Source organism: Phalacrocorax aristotelis, chromosome 15 (genome assembly GCF_949628215.1).
Source record: "Phalacrocorax aristotelis chromosome 15, bGulAri2.1, whole genome shotgun sequence".
NCBI lineage: Eukaryota > Metazoa > Chordata > Aves > Suliformes > Phalacrocoracidae > Phalacrocorax > Phalacrocorax aristotelis.
In genome coordinates this window covers 6,531,993-6,554,717 of record NC_134290.1, presented here as the reverse complement: position 1 = coordinate 6,554,717, position 22,725 = coordinate 6,531,993, and the positions used below count along the sequence as shown (strand labels likewise).

General features: G+C 39.9%; 2 protein-coding genes across 5 annotated transcripts; one reads left to right on the top strand and one right to left on the bottom strand.

Moving 5' to 3' along the window:
- Positions 1 to 330: 330 nt before the first annotated feature.
- Positions 331 to 14,739, bottom strand: LOC142064897 (solute carrier family 2, facilitated glucose transporter member 11-like). Of its 3 annotated transcripts, none has more exons than XM_075110422.1 (13): positions 14,607 to 14,739; positions 14,120 to 14,209; positions 11,984 to 12,082; positions 10,207 to 10,367; positions 9,474 to 9,598; positions 9,070 to 9,199; positions 7,673 to 7,821; positions 4,851 to 5,038; positions 4,247 to 4,357; positions 4,035 to 4,136; positions 2,449 to 2,524; positions 2,053 to 2,180; positions 331 to 1,139 (listed from the first exon to the last, which is right to left on the bottom strand). In XM_075110422.1, the coding sequence occupies exons 2-13, from the start codon at positions 14,162 to 14,164 to the stop codon at positions 966 to 968; spliced, it is 1,488 nt and encodes a 495-aa protein (XP_074966523.1). In that variant the 5' UTR covers positions 14,165 to 14,209; positions 14,607 to 14,739; the 3' UTR covers positions 331 to 965. The 3 variants fall into 3 exon arrangements, with proteins under 3 accessions (XP_074966523.1, XP_074966522.1, XP_074966524.1); XM_075110421.1 differs by lacking the exon at positions 14,607 to 14,739 and adding an exon at positions 14,495 to 14,552; XM_075110423.1 differs by lacking the exons at positions 14,120 to 14,209; positions 14,607 to 14,739 and adding an exon at positions 14,495 to 14,567.
- On the top strand, positions 14,594 to 22,155 carry CCDC117 (coiled-coil domain containing 117). 2 transcript variants are annotated; one of them, XM_075110425.1, is made up of 6 exons: positions 14,594 to 15,034; positions 15,278 to 15,612; positions 16,338 to 16,388; positions 16,757 to 16,990; positions 18,428 to 18,565; positions 19,102 to 22,155. In XM_075110425.1, the coding sequence occupies exons 1-6, from the start codon at positions 14,594 to 14,596 to the stop codon at positions 19,352 to 19,354; spliced, it is 1,452 nt and encodes a 483-aa protein (XP_074966526.1). In that variant the 3' UTR covers positions 19,355 to 22,155. The 2 variants fall into 2 exon arrangements, with proteins under 2 accessions (XP_074966526.1, XP_074966525.1); XM_075110424.1 differs by having other exon boundaries at positions 15,275 to 15,612.
- The last annotated feature ends 570 nt before the right edge of the window (positions 22,156 to 22,725 follow it).

Sequence of the window (22,725 nt, the reverse complement as noted above, 5' to 3'; positions counted from 1 at the left end):
CACTTACTAAGTAACAGATGGAATCAGGAAATACTTACAACCAGGAAAAGTTGTACTAGGTAAGGTAGGGCTCCTGTCTGAGCAGTTTCGGGTGTGGAAAGGAGTGTTGGACAGGCACACAAACACCACATGTAATTAAGGCTTGTTACTTTCTGACTACTAAATATGAAGAGTTTATTCCAATCATCTGTCCTTTCTGCTGCTTGGTGCTTTCTGTGATGTTGATCTCAGTCTGCCAGGAACTGAACTTCAAAAGTAGAAGAGGTTTTACCCTGTGGCAGAGTTTAAAATGTTAAGATGTGAGGTTAGCGCAAAAAAATAAACCCAAACTCAAATGCCAGAATCTGTTTTATTATTACCCTTTCAGGAATAATGAAGTCTATTACAAATAAGAGTAACTGAGATAGGTGCTGTACTGTCTTTGTACAGTTACAGTAGTAGGACTAGATGAGGCATGTCCTTAAATCTTTCTAAGTCGTTATTTAAGTGAAAAACAGCAACTAAATACCCCAATTTATATATAAACTAGAATATTTCAAATACCGGTTTCTCAGTAGGTCAGTTCTTGCTTGGGTTTTAATGCCTCAGAATATTTTAGTCAGTAAAGCAATAACATGCTTGATTATCTGAACCTGAAGAAGGGGCTTAGAAATAAAAGAGCTACTGAATTATCTGAAGAAATCTGCCGGGGGGCAGGAGTGGGTTGAACACCCTCTCCCAGCATTTCTGCGTCCCTACAACATCAAGTTGTAGCTAAACACTGAGTCTTCTATGTATAATGGTTTTTAATAGCGTTTCAGTAATATATGTTTTAACAGCATTTCAGAAAGATTAACTTGCCTTTAAACTTCCTCTAAATATACAGGAGGATTTAATAAGCTACTTGTTCATGGTATTACACTGTTCTGTTACAGCTGCGAAGTTACACAGAATTTTTTAAAAATTCATCAGGGACTTGTCATCTTTCATAAAGCTGTTTCCTCTTTTTTGATATTTCTTCCAAAATTAAGCTTGTGGAATTCCTTTCTGATTTCCAGAAAAGACTTGTTTTTTGTCTCAGGAATTACGAGGAAGATGAAGGCAGCAACTAAGGAGCACTCCACTAAGAACACCATGAAACAATACTGCTTCAGTCCGTTCTGTGAAAACAAAATGTATTTTATTGCGGCGCCTTTCAAGTAGAACAGTGGGTTTGGGAAGAGAAAAAGCTTTTTGTTTCCATTCACACCTCACATTGCTGCTCTGACACTTGTAATAAAAAGGCGTTCAACCCATCCTTACTTCACATGTAAATTTTTTAAAATTTTATTTTTAGATAAGACTACCAAGTGCTGTAGCCTTTTATAAAGAAAAAGATAAACCATTTACAAACACATTACATCATGAATTGTTTGGAGAAGTGAGCATTTGCTACTTAGCTGTCACGTATTTTAAGATTATATATCTTTTTCTGAATTTTTATTAATATTTTGCAATGATATACATGTTAAAAACCCCAACTATCTTACTGAGAAGCAGAGTTCAACCAAGAAGGCCTGACAATCAAGATACCCTGCTGTGTGCTGTTCCTGCATGTTTTGCTCTCAAGAGTAAGTGCTGAAAATACAAAGCTAGAAAAAAAAGCCTATATCGTTTTTCCTAATCTTCCTGATCCCAGAACCCTCTTTATGTAAGCTCCGTGAGCTCTCAGAGGAGATGTGAACCAGTAGCCCCAGGTACTACTTCTGCTTTATTTTGACACAAAAGCACAAGGTGCTATTAAGAAATGTGTTATTTGAATCTCAATACCTGATTAAGATTTTCTAGTTTTGGTACCTCCTTCATTTTTTTTCACCTGAAGATGAAAATTACCCCTATGTATTCCTTTTAATTTTCATTTCTCATTTTTTATTCTTTTCTGTAGATATCTAAAAAGTATTTTAAGAGGGACTGAATCTAGCTATACTCGGTTGAGGGGCAGTGTTGCTGTATAAGAAAAAGCAATCCGATGGAACCTGAGAGAAGATTAAATGGGAGGTGAGGCAATTAGGAAAACGCGTTACGCAAACGTACCACTATGAAGGGAAAGAGCATTCCAATTGCGAAGAAACTAATCCAACTAATAGTCCCTCCTATCATGTAAGCAGCAGGACGTGAAGACTGTAAAAATAGTTCAGCTATCAGGGTATTCGTTATGCCACCTGGGGGAATAAGTTTCAGAAACAGGACAGGTTATTATGCTAAATGTCCATTTGCAGTATTTCCAATGCCAGAAAAATACATTTGCTCGGTTTAAGGCTATGGGAGACTAAACTGTTCTGATGAGATGGGCTCACTTGTGTTCCTTAGCCAGAGCATCAGCCGCCTTACAGTAAATACCTCCTGCCTAGCTCATGCAGCAGAGCTGCCAACGTTCCCCCTCGGCCCCAGAAACGCGTCTCACCGCTTTAAAACATTATTGTCTAATACCTGGTCCCAACCCAAAGCTCAAGATGAAGGCAAATAGAGATGTCACACTCACGTAAGGCACCCATGAGTACAGTTCCTGGAACAGAAAAGAAGGTTTAGTTCAGATTTTGATAATCCAGTTTTAAAGTTTAGCTTAACAGTTAAATTTCCTTTTGCTATTTTATTGCATCCAAGACCAACAGTCATTCATGGCTGTTTACAGCTAATTTATTTAAGAGTACTGCTTCAGAGAAATTAAATATTGTTCATTTAATAATTTTGCTAAAAGGAGTCTAGTACTTCTGCCATGATATACAATTAGTCCTCCAAGGCTAAAATTTTTCACCAATACTTAATGTAACAATTATGTGTTTAGTAGTTTAACATTCTGGCTTATTTTGCTGTTTTATACTGATCCCTTGCGTCAGCTCTCCTTGAGCACTTTCATAGCGTGAACAGATTTATCACATTATTATTCATGTATACATAAATACCAACAGTGCAGTAAAGAAACATTAGGATTACTATGTACTTAAGAAACTAGGGGCATCAGAAAGATCAAACCTAAGCTTGAAATCCCATTATTCAAAATCAAACCAAGAAATTTACAATCAAATAATTAAACCTAGGTCTCTGCCTAACGGCTGGCTCATTCAATATTCTGCCGGCCTAGCAGCTCACTCTTCCCCAACCACACAGAAATTACTGTAGGTGCCTCTTCCATGTCCCACTTGCTAATCTGTACCGCCCCTAACCCTACCGTCCCTCCAAGCATCAAACCTGCAACCTGGCTGCATGTGATCCACCTGCTTAAAGCCAGCTCCAAACGCTGATGGTGTAGAAAGAATGCAGCTCTTTAATCCTACCTTTTTCAGATAAGGATTTATCACGCAACCAAATACTGACTAAATCAAGTTGCTCTCTGTTGGAGCTACAGGTGTACATCATCTTGCCTGGATTACCTGAAGGCAATGATAAAAACTTAGTATAATACAGTCTGCACATGTAGCGATAGATTTCCTCTAAAAGGTCATTTCAGGAGGTTTGTGGCGCTGCCTTCCTTGAGCTGACAGGGTATACAGAACTATTTACGATGCATCTCTTTATACTACATCAAAAAGCGAGGCAGGATGTCGCTTCACATGATAAATTTAAGGCACCATGTGAGTTTCCAATAGTTTTCGTGAATTTACACTTAACGGATTTAAGTGTCTTTTGAATTTCAGCATCCTTATGGTATTTTTGTTCTATTGTTTGCTTTACAGTTAAGTGACTGAAGTGGACCCTGATGCTTAGTATCATCACTCTGTAGTAATTCATCCTAAAATTACTTTACAAGCTAGGATAAATGCTGTTTGTCATCACTTAGTTTTGTCAGCATTAAACGCAGCTGCAGCTTTAAGACAAATACATGATCAAATCTTAGCTGAGCACTCTCTTATTTGAGGGAAATGTGGCTGCAGAGTTGATCAAATCCTTCAACTGCTGTCATTTTTTATGCTGCTGTTCAAACCTATACAGCTCTTATCTTCCAGCCTCTTTTGAGCATCACAGATTTTCACCCACTATAGTAATATCGTGTAATATAAATTAGTCCTCCTTTACACCTGGTAAGTCAGAGAGAATGTTAGAACAATGCTCCAAAGGGCCATGAGGAGATAACCCCCAATGAGGAGAGATCTTCTTCCCATGTAGTCTATCAGTAAACCCTGTGGACAAGACATAATTTTCCGTTACCATATTGATCTCGTATTTACCGATGTACTTCAAGAAGAATCGTTACTCTTTATGCTAGGAGGGAGAATATATTGTTACTTACACAGGCGAGGGCTGCGAGGCACTCAAAACCTCCAGTGCCGAGTGTCATGTATGGGACTTTTTCTGCTGAGACCCCAGCTTGTTCGAAAATATAAGTTGTATAGAAATAAATCTACAACAGTAAAAAAAAAATGCTGGGATGTTGCCAGTAGTTAAATCATTAGCTGGAAACAAAGTCAAGTTCATACTAAACATACAGCTTAATGTATTTTATATTATAAGTTACTGATTTGATGTAAACAGCAAGAAGTATCTGTTAAATTCATGTCTAGGTAAATATATTGCTATCATAGAAGAAAATATAATTATTCAACTTACTGAACATATCCCAGACACAGTGGGATATGCTAATCCACCTTTATTTACTTTTCAGATGATGTAAACACAGGTATTAAGTCCTCCTTTCAAGAAATTTACATACCAGAAACACAGAAATGAAAAAAAAAATACTGCAAAAAGAGAAACAGAAATAATACAAAGATATTCTTTCCCACTTATCCCACTTCTCTGAGCTTCTCTATGTGGATCCTTTGTGTTAACAGAAGGTTAAAAACCAGATGCAAATTAAGTAATTATTTAAGCTGTTTGTATGTATGAAATCTTACAGCATTTATCCCACTGAGCTGTTGGCCCATAGTCATCACAATCACGGTAATGAGCTGCCATCTCACACCACAATCAACAAATAACTGCCAGGGCTTCTTGGGTTTCTCCCCATCTAAGGCAAAACATTCCCACTGTATGTCTTCCATCTCCCTTCGATACTCTGAAGAACAATGAAATCGCTTCAAAGCTAAAAAAAGAAGAAAATCTCTCATGTTTACCTATTGACCACAACTTCTGGAAAATTACCTCTTCCCATAATGACCTGGCTTTTGCTAGGATATGAAAACTTCCTGCTTTAGGAAGCTGGGAAAAAAAAGTCATTTGCTTTGCGACTTGTTTTTTGCTTGCTGGTTTTCTAACATGCTTTGTTGTGGTGGATTTTGAGATTTCAGTGGCATTGCTTTGCTTTTTTAGAGGAATATCTGACTTTGAAATATTCACCAAGCAAAATATTTTGAAGTGTTTTATATCTGGACCACAGACCTCCAAACAGTCTTTTCAGTAAAGCGCCTTCTAATCAGATTGAAGTCTTTCGCTTAAATTCTAGGCAGGTATCAAGTCTTTTGTTATGTCCCTGTCTTTAATTTTGCCAGTGGAATGCATTTACTGAACTAGAGTAAAGATGATAAGTAATTTTTCTAAGGCAAGCGTTATCAGCTGTCATTTGGATGCAAGACTAAATTCTCTGCTAATGGTCCTAAAACCTAAGAGTACATAACATCAGTTCAGATTAAATATATCGTGACAATTTGTCTTCTTAAGGGCAACAGGAGAACTTTTGATGATCCTGAAAGCAAACTTTCCAATGCTATTGTTATCACTAACAGCATAACCAGCTTGAAGCTCTAGCCACTCTTCAGTCTGAGTTCAAGAGCAACCATGATTCTTGGGGAAAAAAATCCATTATTACGTTATGTTAAAAAAAACCTTGAATATGATATGGAGATTGCAAGCTTCACTTACATTTTGAAAATTACATTTAAATGAAGCCCAAACTAGATCATAATCCAAAAGGGACGTTATGGTCATCTTGTCCGTGGCTTCCAAATTAGACATAATTAACTCTAGAGTGCACTGGTAGTCACTGTGCTTTTGCAGTTGTGATGGCCTACGAATACTTTTGGGCAAGGTAAGCCGAGAGAGAGGTATTTTCATTGGATCAGCTGACAGACTTGGAGGGGGGAAAGGAGACAGGCATGCAGGCACAGATGGCTTTATGTAAAAATGTAACTTTTTGGTCAGTTTGATTTTCAGTTACCCACTCTGTGAACCCTGCCTCTTTTCTAATTCCTAACAAATTTCACCTTGGCCTAAATTAATGAATTGAGCCTCTTTAACTTCATTTGTTGAAGATCTTTCCACAAGATACACTGTCCTATCTACAAATACCTTTTCTAGACAAGTAAAACTTCATATGCTCATCAACAGCACTTCAAAAGAATTAACACAAGAAAAGCAAAGGAAGAAATGTTTTTCCTTTATTTATGCATACAATGAAAATTCAATTAAATACAACCCTATCAAATGTTTATAAGGCAAACTTCTCCTGGTCATTTCTCTCGTTTAGCATTTTAAGTGGAAAATCCAGGGATCACAAGAGTAATTTCATGTCACTGTGAGCTAAATCAGAATTAGCGTACCAAGCAGAAGTAGAAACTCTGAACCCATTTCTGAAAAAATATGTGACTGTTTTATTGTCTACATTTGTACATTGGAGTATCTTCTAAGTTCTTCTGTCCTCTTGATTTTATTACTTAGTTGTTATTCCATAGAGAGTCTTTTCATATTTATTTAGCAGACCTTCAAACTGAATTAATTAATCAGACCCGCTTACTTTTAGTGATTAACACTTTACTCTCTGGAATATTATTCCACTGGGTCTCTCTGGGAGTAAAATACTACCCATGGTGTGTGAAGATACAAACAGCTACCTCAATGTCTCCTTTTGGCTTTCTGTTGTGAAAAAAATCTCTCTTGTGATATTTAGTTTCTTCTTGCAGTGTAAAGAGAACTGTGTAATTTCAGGATAAAGAAAATCACAACTAATCTGAATTTTTGTCTTTCAAATTCTTCTTCTTGTATGCAGGCTTTACTTGCTCATTTATGTGGTACTGCACACTTACCACATGACAGTTATTTCTTGAGTAGGGTTTGAATAAAAGGAGAACAATCATAGCTCTCTCAAAGATAAAGTGAAAAGTTTCAGCTGTCATAGTTCTCCCACATGATATAACAGGGGAAAAAAAGTATTTAAAAGATAACTAAATATTTAGAAAATGGAGGATGAGTTTTCTGCTCAAATAGCCAATGAATCAATTTTTTAACATCACCTCTTTTTCAGCAAAAAAGCTCTCTAATTTTTCAGCTGCTTATGCTGTCTCCTTTTTATTATATTATTTTCAATTATTTCTTACAGGAGAAGTACAACAGTATCGCAGAATGGAAGAAAATATTTGACGTAAGTGATACTTACCTGTGACATAACCTGAGAAATGAGCAACCCAGTGAGAGGTTAAGGAGTTCATGTATGTTACTTCATCCAAGAGACAAATTATTAAACGTTTAGATATTTCATCAGAGAGTAAAAAAAACATGAACATATATTTGAAATGAGAGAATGAAGTTTTGTTCACAATCTATTACAGACTCCTGAGATCCACAATCCCTTCTCCCCATAAGCTCACTGGAGGAAAACATGGGCCAAAAAGCACTAGGTGATAAAACTATGTTGTGTTAATAACGAGAAAAGGAGAATCTAGAACCCAATATACTCATTGTACCCCTCTGAAGACACAGAGAAAGTAGAAATGCTCTACGTTACCTTGGGCACATCTCAGCTCATCACCTTTGTCAATAAGAAGATATCTGGGACTTTCAGGAAACCATGGCAGGAATAAAAGTTGGGCAAATGCTGGGAAACAGCTGCTGGATAGCAACAAAGGCCAATACCTTTCTGCACCTAATAATTCCCTGGGAGAGGTGTGGAAAAAGAAAAAAAAAGAACAAAAACCAACAAGTAATTAGCTATTGGTGACTATTCAGAAGGCTTCAGGAGCAAGGTATTTGTCCTTCAACAGAAGTTCCCTTGTAACCAGGTACCTATGTCTTGTGATCCTCAGCAGAAAGAGGCTGGGAAAATATTTTCCAGCCACTCTGAAATCAGGTTTCACTCGGGAAGAGAGAAGCAAAACTACTTTACTGCTGCTTATTGCTGTGTTAGTCCGAAGCATTATTTTCAGGTTTGCCAAAGCAGTGTTTTCTAGCAATACGGGAAAGTAATTGCATATGGACTTCACCTTAAGGTGAGCAGCAGCATTTGCATCTGCTTTTGAGAATCATACAATAATTTAGGAGAGAAAGGAACTCAGAGTCATCTAATCCCACCTCCCATTCAAAGCTAATCTAATGAGAAGGTGTATTACATGGAAAGGCATCATTAAAATTGGTATGGTTAGAATCAGCAGGATGATGTGTTGTGGGCAATGTAAATTTGTTAAAATAGAAAGTGTATTGCATTTTAAATACTGACCCTAGATCATGCAGTCTGAAGTTTATATTCTGCTCTATTATGTAGCACTTCACACCTAAAGTATCTAGCAAAATCAGTTAATTCAGAAGCTAGGAATAAGGAAAAAAGAGAAGTCTAAGTGCTTTTGGTAGAGGGACAGAGAAAAAACAGATAATGTTATGTTACTCAGGGTACTAGCAGTTGCTCTTAGGGCAGCAGAAACCTAGCAGACTTCATGAAAGACGCTTTTCATCTTGAGGTTGTGCAGTCACTGTTCTTGGAACTTTTTAAGATCCAACTGTATAAAGCCCCTTGCAACTTCATCTCATCTCACAAGGGACGAAACCAGCAGTAGTGCTACAATACAGAAATGATGAGTCCTTTGCTCTCAACTCCTGTCTTATGGACATCCACTGTCTCCAGCAAGAAATTGGCAGAAAATATGAAGTCAGCATAAATGTACCTGTTTTACTGATGCTGTTCTGGCTGACCCATCTAAACTGAGAATACTTCCCTGGAGAGGTAGTACAGATGGTTTGCAGTTGTAGGAATAAGGTGACAGAAGCAGGGTTTTCTTCTTACAGGTACACCTTCTGTGTGAAGATGATTGCCTAATGCTACAATGGCCACAACGAGTGTTTTGCAGGGAGCTGCAGGGAGTTGGAATTCTTTACATACAAGTAATGCAAGGCAGGAAAAAAATTTCTCACCTCAAACCAATTATTTGTCCCATCAGAATCCCCCCAGTCAGAAAGATGGAACTCCCCATGGCCATGCCACCTCTAAGATGTTTTGGGGCAACCTCCCCAATGTACAGAGGCTGCACACAGATCCCAATACCTGCAAGTAAATGGAAAAACATTTTCCTATTAATAGATTTTGCTTTGAAAAGAGTTACCGAACCAAAACATGTAGGAAATTGGACTTAGTTAATTTCTCTATTAATTTAGCTGCTTTCAGATTCCAAGTTAGACTACAGAACGTTTTTGTCATTTTATCTACAAAGCACCATACAAACATGTACCGTATTACCTAAAGAATCAGCACTGACAATCATTTATCATTCACCATAGCTGAAAGGAGGAATTCAAAGTAGGAATAGGAAATCATTCACCTGCATTTATGCCAATCAAAAACCTTCCAGCAATCAGTAACTCAAACAATCCTGTAGGAAAACTGATCCCCATTAAAATGGAGGCCAGTATTGCTATAACATTATTCATCAGAAGAGCTCCTTTCCTAAAGAGGAAGAAAAAAAAAAAAACCACAACATTAAGGAAACCTGCAATAGCATGTTTTTTTAAAAGTTTCCCTTTCTGTTAATATGGAAAAAATGGGCTTTATACTGAAGAAACGTGCTACTCACTGGAAGTGCAGATACCTGATACAACTTTTTACTCATATTTAAAAAAAAAAACCTAAGCATAAGGATAATGCATAAATATGACAGAAATGCCTGACAAGGGAGGAGTGGGGTTTTGTTCATTTATGCTCTATCTATACAGAATGCACATGAAATGTTACAGCATGTCCTTTCTGGCATGTAGGCTGCAAATGTGTATAGGGGACCTGTGTTTCCTACCATACAGTATGTGCATACTCCTACTTAGATTTCAATATATGTAATGGAAAACTCGACGGGAAGGCTATAATTCAGGGCTCATCTTTTAAAGTTCCATTGGAATGAACTGTAAAATTCTATTAGAAAACTCGGCTTTGAAATTAAAAATATTTCTAGTCACCTAAGGTACATTTTCTCCCACTCTTTTTCCATTTATTTAATCTATATTCCAGTGAGAAAGTAGGAAAGGAAAACATACAGCTATATGCCTGCTGCTGTAACTCACCTGCCTAGCCGAATCGCCATGCTGCCTCCAATAAGGGCTCCACACAGGCCTCCAAGTGCAAATATAGAAGCAATGACAGACCAAAGAAAAGTCAGCAAATCTGGATTTAGTTCCTTGTGATAACGACTAGTCCAGGTTTTATTTAAGAACCTGTGTATATGCTGCAGTAGAAAAGAATGATGATTGTGTAGCATTGTATGTAGCTCTACAGCATAGCACTATAAATAACTTGTACATCAATCCTGAAAACTAATTCTGGAAGCCAACAAAAGGTACCATCCTACTTGTATTATATTAAAACCATCGATGGTTAGCAGTATCTTCCCTGACCACATTACTATTTCCTACTCCTCACACCTCTCAAGGACTGCCCAGCAGCTTTGCTTTCGTGCCCTACCTCAGGAGAGTCTATATTGCACTAGAGGAGAGGCATAACCTTTCCATGTATTTCTACAGAAGAGCTCTAAGATCCTTCTGAGTGAAGCAGGGACAGGATGGATGGGTAGGTCCTACTGGTTTTCAGGAACACCTCAGAGCACAGAGGTCTCACATGACCTAACAAATTTTACTGTCAGGAGATTCATTCTGACACTTGGTTTAAATCTCCCTGCCCTACTGTAATCCAACAAGCCACAGTAAAATTCCTTTCTGCAGCTCTAACATTCCTCCACCTTTCTTGCAGTATTCATGTGTCAGAACTTTTAAACTGTTATTCCACATGCCTGGTTTCCTAAAATGTCTTTAGAAACTCTGGAACTGGCATATACCTGTCATCAAAGGGTCCTGTTTTTAGATAGCAAGGACTTAACAGAAGAACAAACTTGCTGAACTCTCAATTTCCAGCATATTATATATTCTTTCACAAACAGCTTATTTTAACCTTGTAGAAAGCATACAATTTTGTAGCAAATTCAGTCTTCACAGTTTCACGAGAAAATAAATATCTGACAGCAGAAAATTATACCCATTACTTTCACAAGACCATTTGCTCAGATCCTTTTGAGTCATCCATACAATATGCAGAATCCTCAAGGCCATGGCAATGGACACAAGCAACAAGTAGTTGAAAATGCCTACAAGTCAGACACTACAGATGCAACTTTCTGGCTCTCTAAGATCTTTCTCACTAAGCCGCCTTGTGATGGACACCTGTAACTATCCTTTCTCCCTGTTATCTAGTGATAGGATACGTGGGGATGGTTCCAAGCTGCGTCGGAGGAGGTTTAAACTTGACATTAGGAGAAATGGTGGAGATATTTTACAGAAAAGGTGGTGAAATACTGGAACAGGCTTCCTAGAGAGGTGGTTGATGCCTCATGCCTGTCAGTGTTGCAGAGGCATTTGGACAATGCCCTTAATAACATGCTTTAGCTTTTCGTCAGCCCTGAAGTGGTCAGGCAGTTGGGACTAGATGATTGTTATAAGTCCCTTCCAACTAAAAATATTCTGTTCTATTCTGTTCTTAATGTTCTGGGATATTTTAGTCAAAACTCTAACTGGAAGATGTCACTTAATCCTTCTAAAACAGACTTTAACAGAAGTATTTATGTGGTGTATTTGGCACTTTTATCTGACACAGAATGCCTCTGATGGGAGGTACTGACAAACAAATTCACATGAAACCATTTTGGAAATCAATTGGAATCCTTTATACAAGCGGAAGCCTGCCTCGGTTCCCGCTGCAACTGCAGTAAAAGTGTGTTTGGCCTCTCGGACAGGTAGACAGGATACCTCCATTACTGTAAAAGAACCCTGTGAACAAGAGACGGTATTTTACCTGGGTGGGTGCATTGATAATGGAAACATTATACCCATACTGAAAGGTCCCTCCAATTCCAACAGCACAAACAGCCAGAAACAAGGTACAGCGGGGGAACTAGAGAACAAAAGAGAGTAACAGGCATGAAAAGACACAGGGCCTTGAACCCACATGTATATAATATCTAGGAGAAAATCACAGTGAAATATATCATGTACTTAGTTTTGCACAGTGCAAGTATTTGTTTAGAGAACCACATAAACTCTCAAAAACCTGCAGCAGGAGAAACATTTCTCTCTGACTTGTACCATGATCACTAACGTCTTTCAGAGATGGAACAATTACAAGTATCCAGATTAAGTGTAGGCAACACAACCATTGCACTGCTGACGGCTTATCTACTGAACTGTGCAAATGCTTTCTGCACGAACCAAGCTGCTCACAGGGTCTGTTTTTTATGAAAGAATGTTAGGATTTTTATAAAAGAATGTTAGGACTGTTTATGTTTGGTATTAGAGATACAATGACTCAGTCTAAGAATTAACCAAATCCCAATTTCTATTGGGATATATAAAAATATATATTTAATATATATTATTATTATATATATATAATTTATATGACTCACATTTCATCTGAGATGTGAGAAATAACAATATTTTATTTCCCTCAGGAAGTCCCTAAGTTGATTGCTGGATGTCTGCAAGTTAGCAGGTGCTAAACCTTAGCATCTTAAATCACAGCATATTGTTCACTGATAATAGTGTTCAATCTAAAGTTTATTAGCATGTCTTTTTTTAATTTTTCAATATTGATTACCTAGTTACGTTCCTAAATGGATATTTAGGAACTGAAATTAATAGATTCACAGACTCATAGGTTTTAAGGTCAACAGAAACCACTACTATGATACATTCTAATCTCAAGAGTCTAATTGATCATAGAACATACTTTGGATGAGGCCTTTGGTTCAGAGATCTCTAGAGGCCTGGCTTTCTGATGGGATGCTTTTTGACTCTACATTTTATTGAATATCATAGTACTAATAACAACATCCAGTTCAAATGTTTAACCACCCTTTTATTAAAAATTAGGTCCTCAGTTCACCTCATTGTATCTTTTCGTCTAACTTCAGCTGGACACAACAATGTCTCCTACGTCAAAGGCACTTCCGTGATGAAATTTCCTCTTCCTTCATACATAAAGACTGCACATAATTTTTTTATAAGCTTGTACTCCCTGAATTTCTCATTGTAAGGCATGTTGACTACTTCTTCATCCTTCTCATTCTTGGTCCAGTTCCCAGAAATGTTAAGTTATTGCAGATGCTGTACTGTATTCTGAAAGAGCTGTGTCTTTCCTGAAGATAATTAATCAAAACTTCCTTCAGTCAGGACTGAAATTCAGAAGAAGTTGAAACCGATCTTATTAAAGTAAAATCCAATTAACATTTCCTTACGGTTTCCTGAGAATAAGAAGTGTTTCTCTGCATGGGAACCAAAGCAATGAAATAAGAGTAATAAGTAAGGTCTGCAGTGAGTACAGTAGAAAAAATAAAACTGGAGGTGGTAAATATAGGCTCAGCGCACTCAGATATTTCTATTAAGTAAATACCGTCAAGGTATTTTGTATGTCTCATGGGTACAACCTGGAACCTAGAAGAGACAGAAAACACAACAAACGAACAAAAATCCTCAGAATCGTTAACATACATCAGCTAACATGTTTTGTTACAACAGCTCCGTGCTTCTTCCTGCCCAAATCAGTCTGTTCATTACACTAACACGTTGAGTCACATTGGAGTTTGGGCCCCGATTCCTCCGAGCATGGACGACAGCCTTACCTGTTCTGTAAGCTACTTAACTCCCGACAGTTTATAAGCACTTTTACCTCATTTCAGAAACATGCCACAAACAAAACTCAATATACATTCAATGTAAAACATAAGAATCAGAAAACGTGCTTTTTACAGCTTCCGTTTTATAACACAGCAAGCTGTGTAAGGAAAATAGAAAACTTTACCAGCCTGATCATCTAATGTTATTTTTGTTTAAAAGTAAACATGAAACAAAGAATTCTGCATTTGTACAGCGTCGTTAAAGCTACAAACCCTCTGCAGGATCCATCTTCAGAGACCGAGGCAGTACTGCTTACCTTGCTCTGAGTGCTAGACCCTCTCAGCAGGGGCTGGTACTCCATTCTTAGCACGGGCTGAATTTGATTTCCTTTGCAAAATTTAATAAACTATACCACAGGAATAAAAGGTGCCAAAGAAAAGTTATTATCGTATTAAAACACAGGTTTTTTGCCTTCCATCTCTAGCCATTGCGATTCTTCTCAAGGGTTCGCAACTTTTTAGTGGCGGAAACTTCCAACGTCTGTAAGGCCTTCAGTAGCTACAGAAAGCTTTCCCATATCTAATACCACAGGAAACGCACTTTTTTCATTTGAGTCAGAGCAGAAGACACACCTGTTAGTCACCTGCTAGCTGTAGCTTTCGGCTACCAAAGGAAAGGACAGGGCTATTACCTTGGGCTTTGGAATCATAACCTCCCGACAGCTCACAGCTACAGCCCTGGCTCGCTGCTCCCCACGGCCACAGCCCACGCAGCGGGGGAAAGCTGTGGAATGAGCTCCTCACCTGACTGGGATTTGGCGGCTGCAGAGGAGGGCCGCCCCAGCCCGGCGGGGCTGGCTGCCGGCCGCGGAGATTACGCAGGCCGCAGACAAAAGAGGGTCTGTCTCGACGCTCCCTCAGGAACCGGAGCTTTGCCGCTGCCGCGGAGGGCCGGCGCTCCCCGCTCCCAGCAGGGGCAGCCCTGCCCTGCCCCGGGAGTCCCTGCTACCCCATGGCCGCCGCGGCACCACAGCAGCGCCGCTGAGGACTTCGCACCCCGCTGGCCGCCGCCGCCGCCCGGGACTACAACTCCCGCCGCGCCCCGCGGGCCGCCGCCCGGGACTACAACACCCAGAGTGCCCGCGCCCGCCTTCTCCAAGTGCGGCGAAAGGCCTGGAAAGGCTCTGGGCTCTGGCGGTGTCGTCCAGCTCCGGGCCCGGCCCGGGCCGGCGGTGAGCGCTCCGCGGGCGGGCAGGCGGGGGCGGGCGGGCAGCTGTTGTCCACTATCGCGGCGGGGCGGGCCGCGCCCTGGCGGTGCCGCTGGGCCGGCTCTCCTGCGGGAGCGCCTCGAGCCGGGAGGGCGGCCTCGAACCGGGGTCCCGGGGCCTCCCGTAGCACGGCGGGAGCCGGCCCCGGGCCCCCCCCTCGGCGGTGCGGACGGGCGGCGTTGATGTCCTTTTTCTCCTCGGCAGCAGGAAATGGCAGCGCTGGGCAGATCCTGTCAGGGCATCCCCGCGGGTCCTGCCGTGGAGTTCCCCCAGGCTCCGGCCGCCGTCCCCGACCGGGTCGAGCCGCCGCCGGGGGCCGTCGGCCACGATCGCCTCCAGCCCCCCGTGATGATAATGGCAGGGAACGGAAGCGAGGGCGCCGATGGCGGCGGTGCCTCCGGCCTGTATCTGCAGAGCAGCTTCGACGTCGCCGCTTTGGCTGCGCTCGGAAGTTACAACGAGGGCCTGACGGTCGCCCCGGTGGGCTCCTTCACCAGCGCCGCGCCCCCGCAAGGCCTGCACCAGCAGCAGGGCCACAGCCAGTGAGTGCAAAACCAGTTACCGCTGGGGCAGGGAAGGAGCGCGCTTCTGAGCTGCGCTGCCCGCGTGAAATAACTTTTCTTTTCGAGATGGGTTATAATTTGTTTTCTACTAGTACCGTTTCGCTCGTGCAATGTTAGAATTGTATCGCGCTCGCCTTACGGCTTTGGGGCTTGTTGGTGGGGGCGAAGGAGCCTTCTAAAAGGAAAGACATGTGATTAAGTGTATCAACATCTGGACATACTCTTAAGCTCACGTACTTTTTTTTTTTAACTGTTTTTTTTTTAACTTGCTCTTCCTCATATGTGAGCACAAAAAACTTAAACTGTTCCATAAAATGTTGTTGTTTGGTCATATTTAATTTGAGTATGTCACTGGGAGACGAGAGACTGAAGTTGGATCACGTGTTGCTTCTTGAAGCATTTGAATTCTAAGCAAAAATTGGTCATGCCCCTTGTGGGGAAAAAAAAAAAAAACATAAAGGAGGAGAAAGTAGCATGGATTTCTGCTTGGAGAACTGAGTAATTACAGCAGCCTTTGATATTCTTTGGAACAAAGTGGTCATTTATTGTCCAAAAATTCCAGTCCCTTCACAGCTGGTCACATACGGTGACTGGCTCTTGGCTGCAAGTGAAATTTTAAAAGGGAGGAAAGTGGTGTTTGAAAATCTGAGTGCCACTGGAAGATATAATGAGAAGCTAAATAACCATTTGTTTTCCTTTTGCAGCGTCTCTTTTCGCTGTGGAAAGAAGCATAAGCTAGAAGAAGAGGCGGAAGGGTAAATTAAATTTGTCTCTTATAGCCTGAAAAATCTTAATTTGCTTTTTGTTTTCTATAAAGATTTGAGCACTTCTCACCTACAACATATGCAGGAAGGGAAATTCTGTCATTGTTTCCATTTGGAACTCCCCCTGAATTGCTCAGAACCCCAAATCCATTTCAGTTACCTAATTAGTTGTATAGCACTGATTTTCTTGCACAGGTACCCACATTTTAATAAGAGCAACATGGATTTATTTTCTTTGTGCAGGTTGTGTTTCCATAATATGTCAAATCTGTTGAAATGCACGACTTTCTGTAACTTTTGTTTTTCTGTACAATGCCATGTTTCTCGTTTGACAATTGTTAACTTATTTTGTTTCCTAGTTGTCCTGTGAGGAAGAAGAGACTGACAGGAGCCAAAAATTCCCCTTTGAATCCCAACACTGAAGAATGGATTCTCTGTGCAGGTCAGCAGGCAGCTGGGGAGGTAGCAAGTCAGTATGGTGGCAGCGGTCCTGAAACTGCCATGTTAGAAATTCCCTGTGAAGAAATGGATCAGACAATGGGGGAACAGCAATGCGAGGTTGCTCGCAGGAAGCTTCAGGAAATTGAGGACAGGTAAATGCAGGGATTGAGTAGACTGGCTTTGCTGAGCTTTCCCTTTTTTGGTGGGCGTTAAGGGTTAAATCTAGCACTTAGCAGTGTGATGACACTACTGTAAGTTTCAGGTGAACCTTCTGTTCAAGTGGTTTCTTTTTAGGCTACCTATGGTCCTCTGAGTCTTGGGGACAATACTGTGATCTGAAATTGAGGGTGCTAGAGCAGAGGTGCTGAATAAATAACCACCTTTTCACTACCATTATGCAGCATCAGTATACCGTAATGGGGTTTTATGCTCTTTCATGAGTATCCAGGGCTCAAGTTTTAACTGATGTTATCTGGTCAGACTTGAGCTCAGTTTTGTTCAACCAGTTGCAGCTTGTTCTGTGATTAATACTTCTACATACTCAAGACAGATGTGGATTTGTCAGTGTAGAGAATAGCACGAACCAGAAAGACCTCTCTGCATATATGCAATAAGACTAGTTTATCTTGCTGTTAAATACCAGATGGCTTGATACTGGGGTAGTGGGGTGGCTATCGGTAGTCTATTGCAATCATTTAACAAATGTACTGTGCATTCTTGCCTTTGAAACATTTCTGGGAATGTCATGTGTATATGTCAGTTGATTGCAGTTGAGGTAGTATTCTGAAATATCTAAAATGACCACTGCAGACAGTTGTTAGAAAAGCCAAAAGTTACATAAATTATAAAACAAGATTTTTTTTTAGATGATTACTCCATAGATGATGCGTGAAGGGAAGCAAGGTACTGTTAGATTATTTTACTTTTTCGTGGGTAAATCAGAGTAGTGCTATATGTCTTTTATTAGCTGGTTATATCTGCGTTACAAAGTCTGCTTTGGACTTCTTAGAGGATTGTTCCCCATCCTTCCCAGCTCTTCTGCTAAATTTTCTTTAAAAGGTTTACCAAAAACAAAGGAGATACCTCCAGTTTGTTCTAAATGCTTCAACTGTTTGTGCGGTTTTAATCTCTGAGAAGTTGGTGCAACATCCTTAAAGGTTAAGGACTGTATTAAGCACCTTCTCGAAGTTAAGAAATGGGGAATTGAGCAGGCGAAGCTGCTCATAACTGAGACTCACTTTTGTAACGCGACGCAATCATACACTTTCCCTTGAAGCGAATTTTTCTATTCTCTCTTGGTATATGTCTGCATCGCACACTGCTGCACGATGCAGGGATGACAAAGCTAGCTCAGGTACCAGAAGTGGCATAGCTGCTCAAGTGACTTCTGTGGTAACAGTCGTTCTTAGGGTATATTGGCCCAAGAGAGACTTGTCTAACATGGCCCCGCTGCTTCTGGTACCCAGCCTAGGTCAGAGACCTACACTGTGCAACGCAGTGCACGTAGCTATAACTGTAGTTTGCAGTGGATGTGCCTGTTAACAGTATGCTCAATAGTGTTTATCTCCCTCTTCCCCCTCCATTCCTAGGATAATTGATGAAGATGAGGAAGTTCATGCTGATGGAAATGTTAGCAATCTGCCCACTCTTATCCTGTCAGATACCCTTAAAAAAGGGATGAAGAGGGATTTTGGTGAAGTCCTGACAAAGAAAATAATAGAATCTATGTAAGTTCTGGAGGAAATCATGGTACTATGTAGCTAACACATGCAAATGAAAAGAGAGACCCAGTCTCATATTTGTGGACGTGTCCTTAATTACTGCATGATGCAGCCAACACTGTATAACAAACCATTCATCTGGTTAAAAATAGGAAATACTCTCCTAACGTAAAAGAGAAGTAAGTGTAACTATAGTGGTCATCAAGCTGTCTGTTTTGTGCTCCTCATTCATACAGATTGAAGTTTGTTGAAAGAACCATTATATCTTGATTTTTATGTATGTGAGCTTCCAAAAGAAGGTCCTGAAGTGTGACCGACAGTGGTCATCAAGCTTGGTGCAAAAGAAAGAAAATACAGGGTTAGAACTAGAAGTAATCGCATTAGTTAAGGAAGAGGAAATGTAATAGGGGATAAAAAAACGGTGTATGGATTCTGGAGTGTAGTTCTAGGCTAGCACAATGGATCAAGATATTCACTTGTCTTCTGCATTTAATAGTTGTGATTGGAGAACTTAATTTTAACTGAAACTCCATCCCTTCTAGGAGCCGTCCTTCTATGGAGCTGGTGCTTTGGAAACCTCTTCCAGAATTTCTAACAGATAAACTGAAGTCTGTTTCTGTTAAGAACTTCAAGCAGCAGAGTACAGAAGGGTGTCAAGCTAAGCAGTCAACAGCAAGAGCTGCTTTTGACCCACAGACTGAAACATTCCCAGAGTCACAACAGACTGCCATGTCCTCAGATCCGTATGCTGATTTGGGAATCTCTGGGTGTGCAGAAGAAGAAATGGAGTTGTAGATACCAGATTTTAGACTGGAAGTGGTGAGCTTCTGATGTTTTTTGTTGATGTTTTTTGATTCCCTCTTTCTTTCTGGTTTGCTGTGTGAATCTGAAGTTTTATTATTTGTTTTTGGTTTTCCTACTAACAATCATAAGAACATGGATTGGCCAGACACAAGGAAACTGAAAAAAACCCAAGATTTCTGTATTCTGGTTAGTTAAATATTCTTGTTTTTACTGAGAAGGTAATCCAGAGGCCTTTGGAACAAGGAAGTAGCTTTCCATCTTGCTTAATGGTGTAATATCCTCTTAATTGTCCTTGGTAAAGTATAAAATCCAAATATTGAATGTAACTGTGGCTTAAACCACATCTTTCCCTTACTGAGCCAATAAGACTTTGGTGTACATACCATGCTTGGTCAGGTAGTTTTACTTTAATTACAAAAAGGTATGGAAAAGAAGAAACACTTTTGAGTCTAGTCACAGGTAGAAAAGCAAGCCCTATGGAAATACAGCTTTTCACACTGTTTCATCTGTGGCTGGTTTGTATTTGATATAAACTCAAATGTAGAAATTACGCATTCTGCAGTGTGGTAGGGAAGGAATGCTATAGCCGAGCATAACCTCTTGCTTTGTAGAAAGTAAAACCAGCTACTGAGTTGCAAGATATCTATTAACTTTAGTAGTTTTTGGTTCATTGGATCCTAAATTGTGTTTGTGGGTTTTTGATGCCCCCCTCCCCAAATGACGCAAAGTCTGGAGAAAGTGGTTCTCAGCCAATTGATTCACATTTTATCTTACGCTGTTATTCTTTGAATGCCTCCAGTTGGAAAGTCAGTTGCAACAGTGTAACTTCTGATTAAATAAGTGGCATCCTTTAGTTTTAATAAACATGGTAAGTAATCCAGTAACAGGGAGCTGACTTCCTGGCGTAAAGAGGGTCAAATGCTGATTATTATCTGTAAGCAAGCCCCAAACTTTGAGACTGCTGGCATTCCTGAAGTAAAAAAGATGCTTGTCTTCTTCCTGAGGGAATCTAGACTTAAAATTTAAGCCAGAATATGTGCCATTAATGTAATGTTACGTAGTTTATACAGACGTATGCCAAAAGAATCTTGTACCCTGGTCAGGCCGTTAAGAAAAGGAATGCTCAATCAGTTACTGCTTGTACCTTTCCTCCATGCACAACAGTTTATGTTTAAAACCCTTAAACAAGGCAGAGAATCTTACCTTCTGTTCTTAAGACCTTGAGCTTTCTCAGAGATACCTGAATTGGGGCTTTTCATAAGAAATTCCTTTCCAAGTAATAGATTCTGTTCCGAGTCTTAGTATCCCAGTCTGGTTTTGACATCTTGCTAATGTAAAGGAGCAAGTGCACGGTAATGCAGCTGTTTGCCTAAGACAACCTACTCTTCCTTTGCACAGTTAATTGATAATCTTTGTGACGATATCTTTTACTGTTGAATAACCCATAGTCGATAGTTTAAAATCAAGCTGCTCTGTTTGCAGCCATCCTTTCCTTTTGGCTGACGGCAGAAGCTTTGTTCAAAAGATACCCGTTTGTTAAGTCCTGACTATCTTGCTTCTCTCATTGAAGGTTGTGTGAAATTTGCTGCCTCTTGCTAAAACATTTCAGAGCTTCACTAAAAACATTCCAACATTTGAATAGGTATTACTCTGGAAACCGGTGTATAACTTCACCATTCTGGAACTTCTATTAAGTTGGAGAAAGCGTGCAGCTTTATCTTGCTGTTATGTCTAATTTCATTTCAGGGTCTGCTATAAATCTTTTGCATGTACTGTGTAAAATTTCTCATGTAATATTAAGCAGCTGAACATGCTTATATTTTACAGCCTTTGACATGCTACGTTGCTTAAGTATAAAGTAAAGCGATGCAGTTTGGCGAAAGCTGTAGTCACTGCGGGTAAAGAATGTGGTGCCTCCAAATAATTACCTGCTTTTAAGCTTGCAGGATTATAGTGAAAGTTCAAGGCTGGAACTGTTTTAGCTGATAGCTCTGAATTCTAAATAAGCTGAAAAGAAAGGACAAAAATTTCAAAAATTTGATGAAACCATCTCAGAAACACTAAAATTGTGACAGAGGATGTAGAAAACTGTGGGAGGCCTAAATACATCAAATCTAGATACAGTTTTTCTTCCTCATAAAAATGTCAAATTGCATATCAGATTTGCAGAGGAAGAAATTTTTGTAGATGGCATTTAAGCATACTTTTTTTCCCATTAACATTTGTAGCAGAGGTTGACTTTCAGAGATGTGTTTTCTTGTAATTGTTTGATGCTAATACGACATCACTGACTCATTCTGCCATCTGAAACAAGAGTATAGTGGTGAACTATTGACAAAGACCATGAGATGGGAAAAAACTGTGTCCAAGAAATTTGCTTTGGTAGAAAACATTTATTTTAATGTTTCCATCATTCGTTTCTGCCCTTGTGATAGGAGAGAAAAGGGATGACTTGCTTAAATTGGTGGGGGAGGAGAAGAGTGGGGTAGAGCAGGAACCAAGAATCTAGTGGGACTGAGCAAGATTCTTGCTGTAGCAATTGTTTGGAGAGGGTAAGAGAGAGTAAGCTACTGGGTGTTTTCAAACTTCTGTATTTGTAACAGTTTCTTTTGTTGCTGGCTTCCTTAAAAGACTTTTATGAATGCTGTTTACAAGTGGGATGGCAAAGGTGATGCAGTATTAGGAAAAAATTTATTTTGAAAGATGGAGGATCTGATTCTGGTCTGTCTGCTCTTGGGACCAAATCACCCTTTGTATGTCAGTTTTCAATAAATTTTCTAAAATATTTTTTAGATGGCTGTGTTTCATTCCTATTAAAAGTAAAAATCTTGAGAGTGTCCAGTACTTCAACAGGAGGGTAAAATACTCTTCTGGCCTAAGAAGATTTTTAATTTAACTACACAGTCCCAAGGGCATGTCACTCTCCTCCAGGTGTTCAACAGGACAGGGGAGAGCAACAGCAGGGTAGAATAAACCTGAAGCTGCCAGAAAGGAAGAGTTGCTGTAACTCTGTCATGACCCAAAGGCCCCTAAGAAAGCAAAGGTGTGCCAAAAGGTGTTGCTATAACTTGTGTTTTCAGATCTTTCATTTTACTTCAGACTAAAATTAAGAATACCTAGCTTGCTTAGTTCTGTATAAAATCAAGACTTGCTTGAGAAGAGTTTTTTAAAAAATTTGAATTTTAGTAATTATTTTATTGGAATGTAACACTTTGCTCTTTTCTTTAACATCTGTTAAAGAGTTTTTCAAGCAGCCGAAGGATAAAAATAGGTGTGCCAGACCAGTGTTACCTGTGCTTTTAAAATGAAGGGAAAATAGCACTTCAGGTGCATATTAAAAAATAAAAACCCCTGAGGTTTCT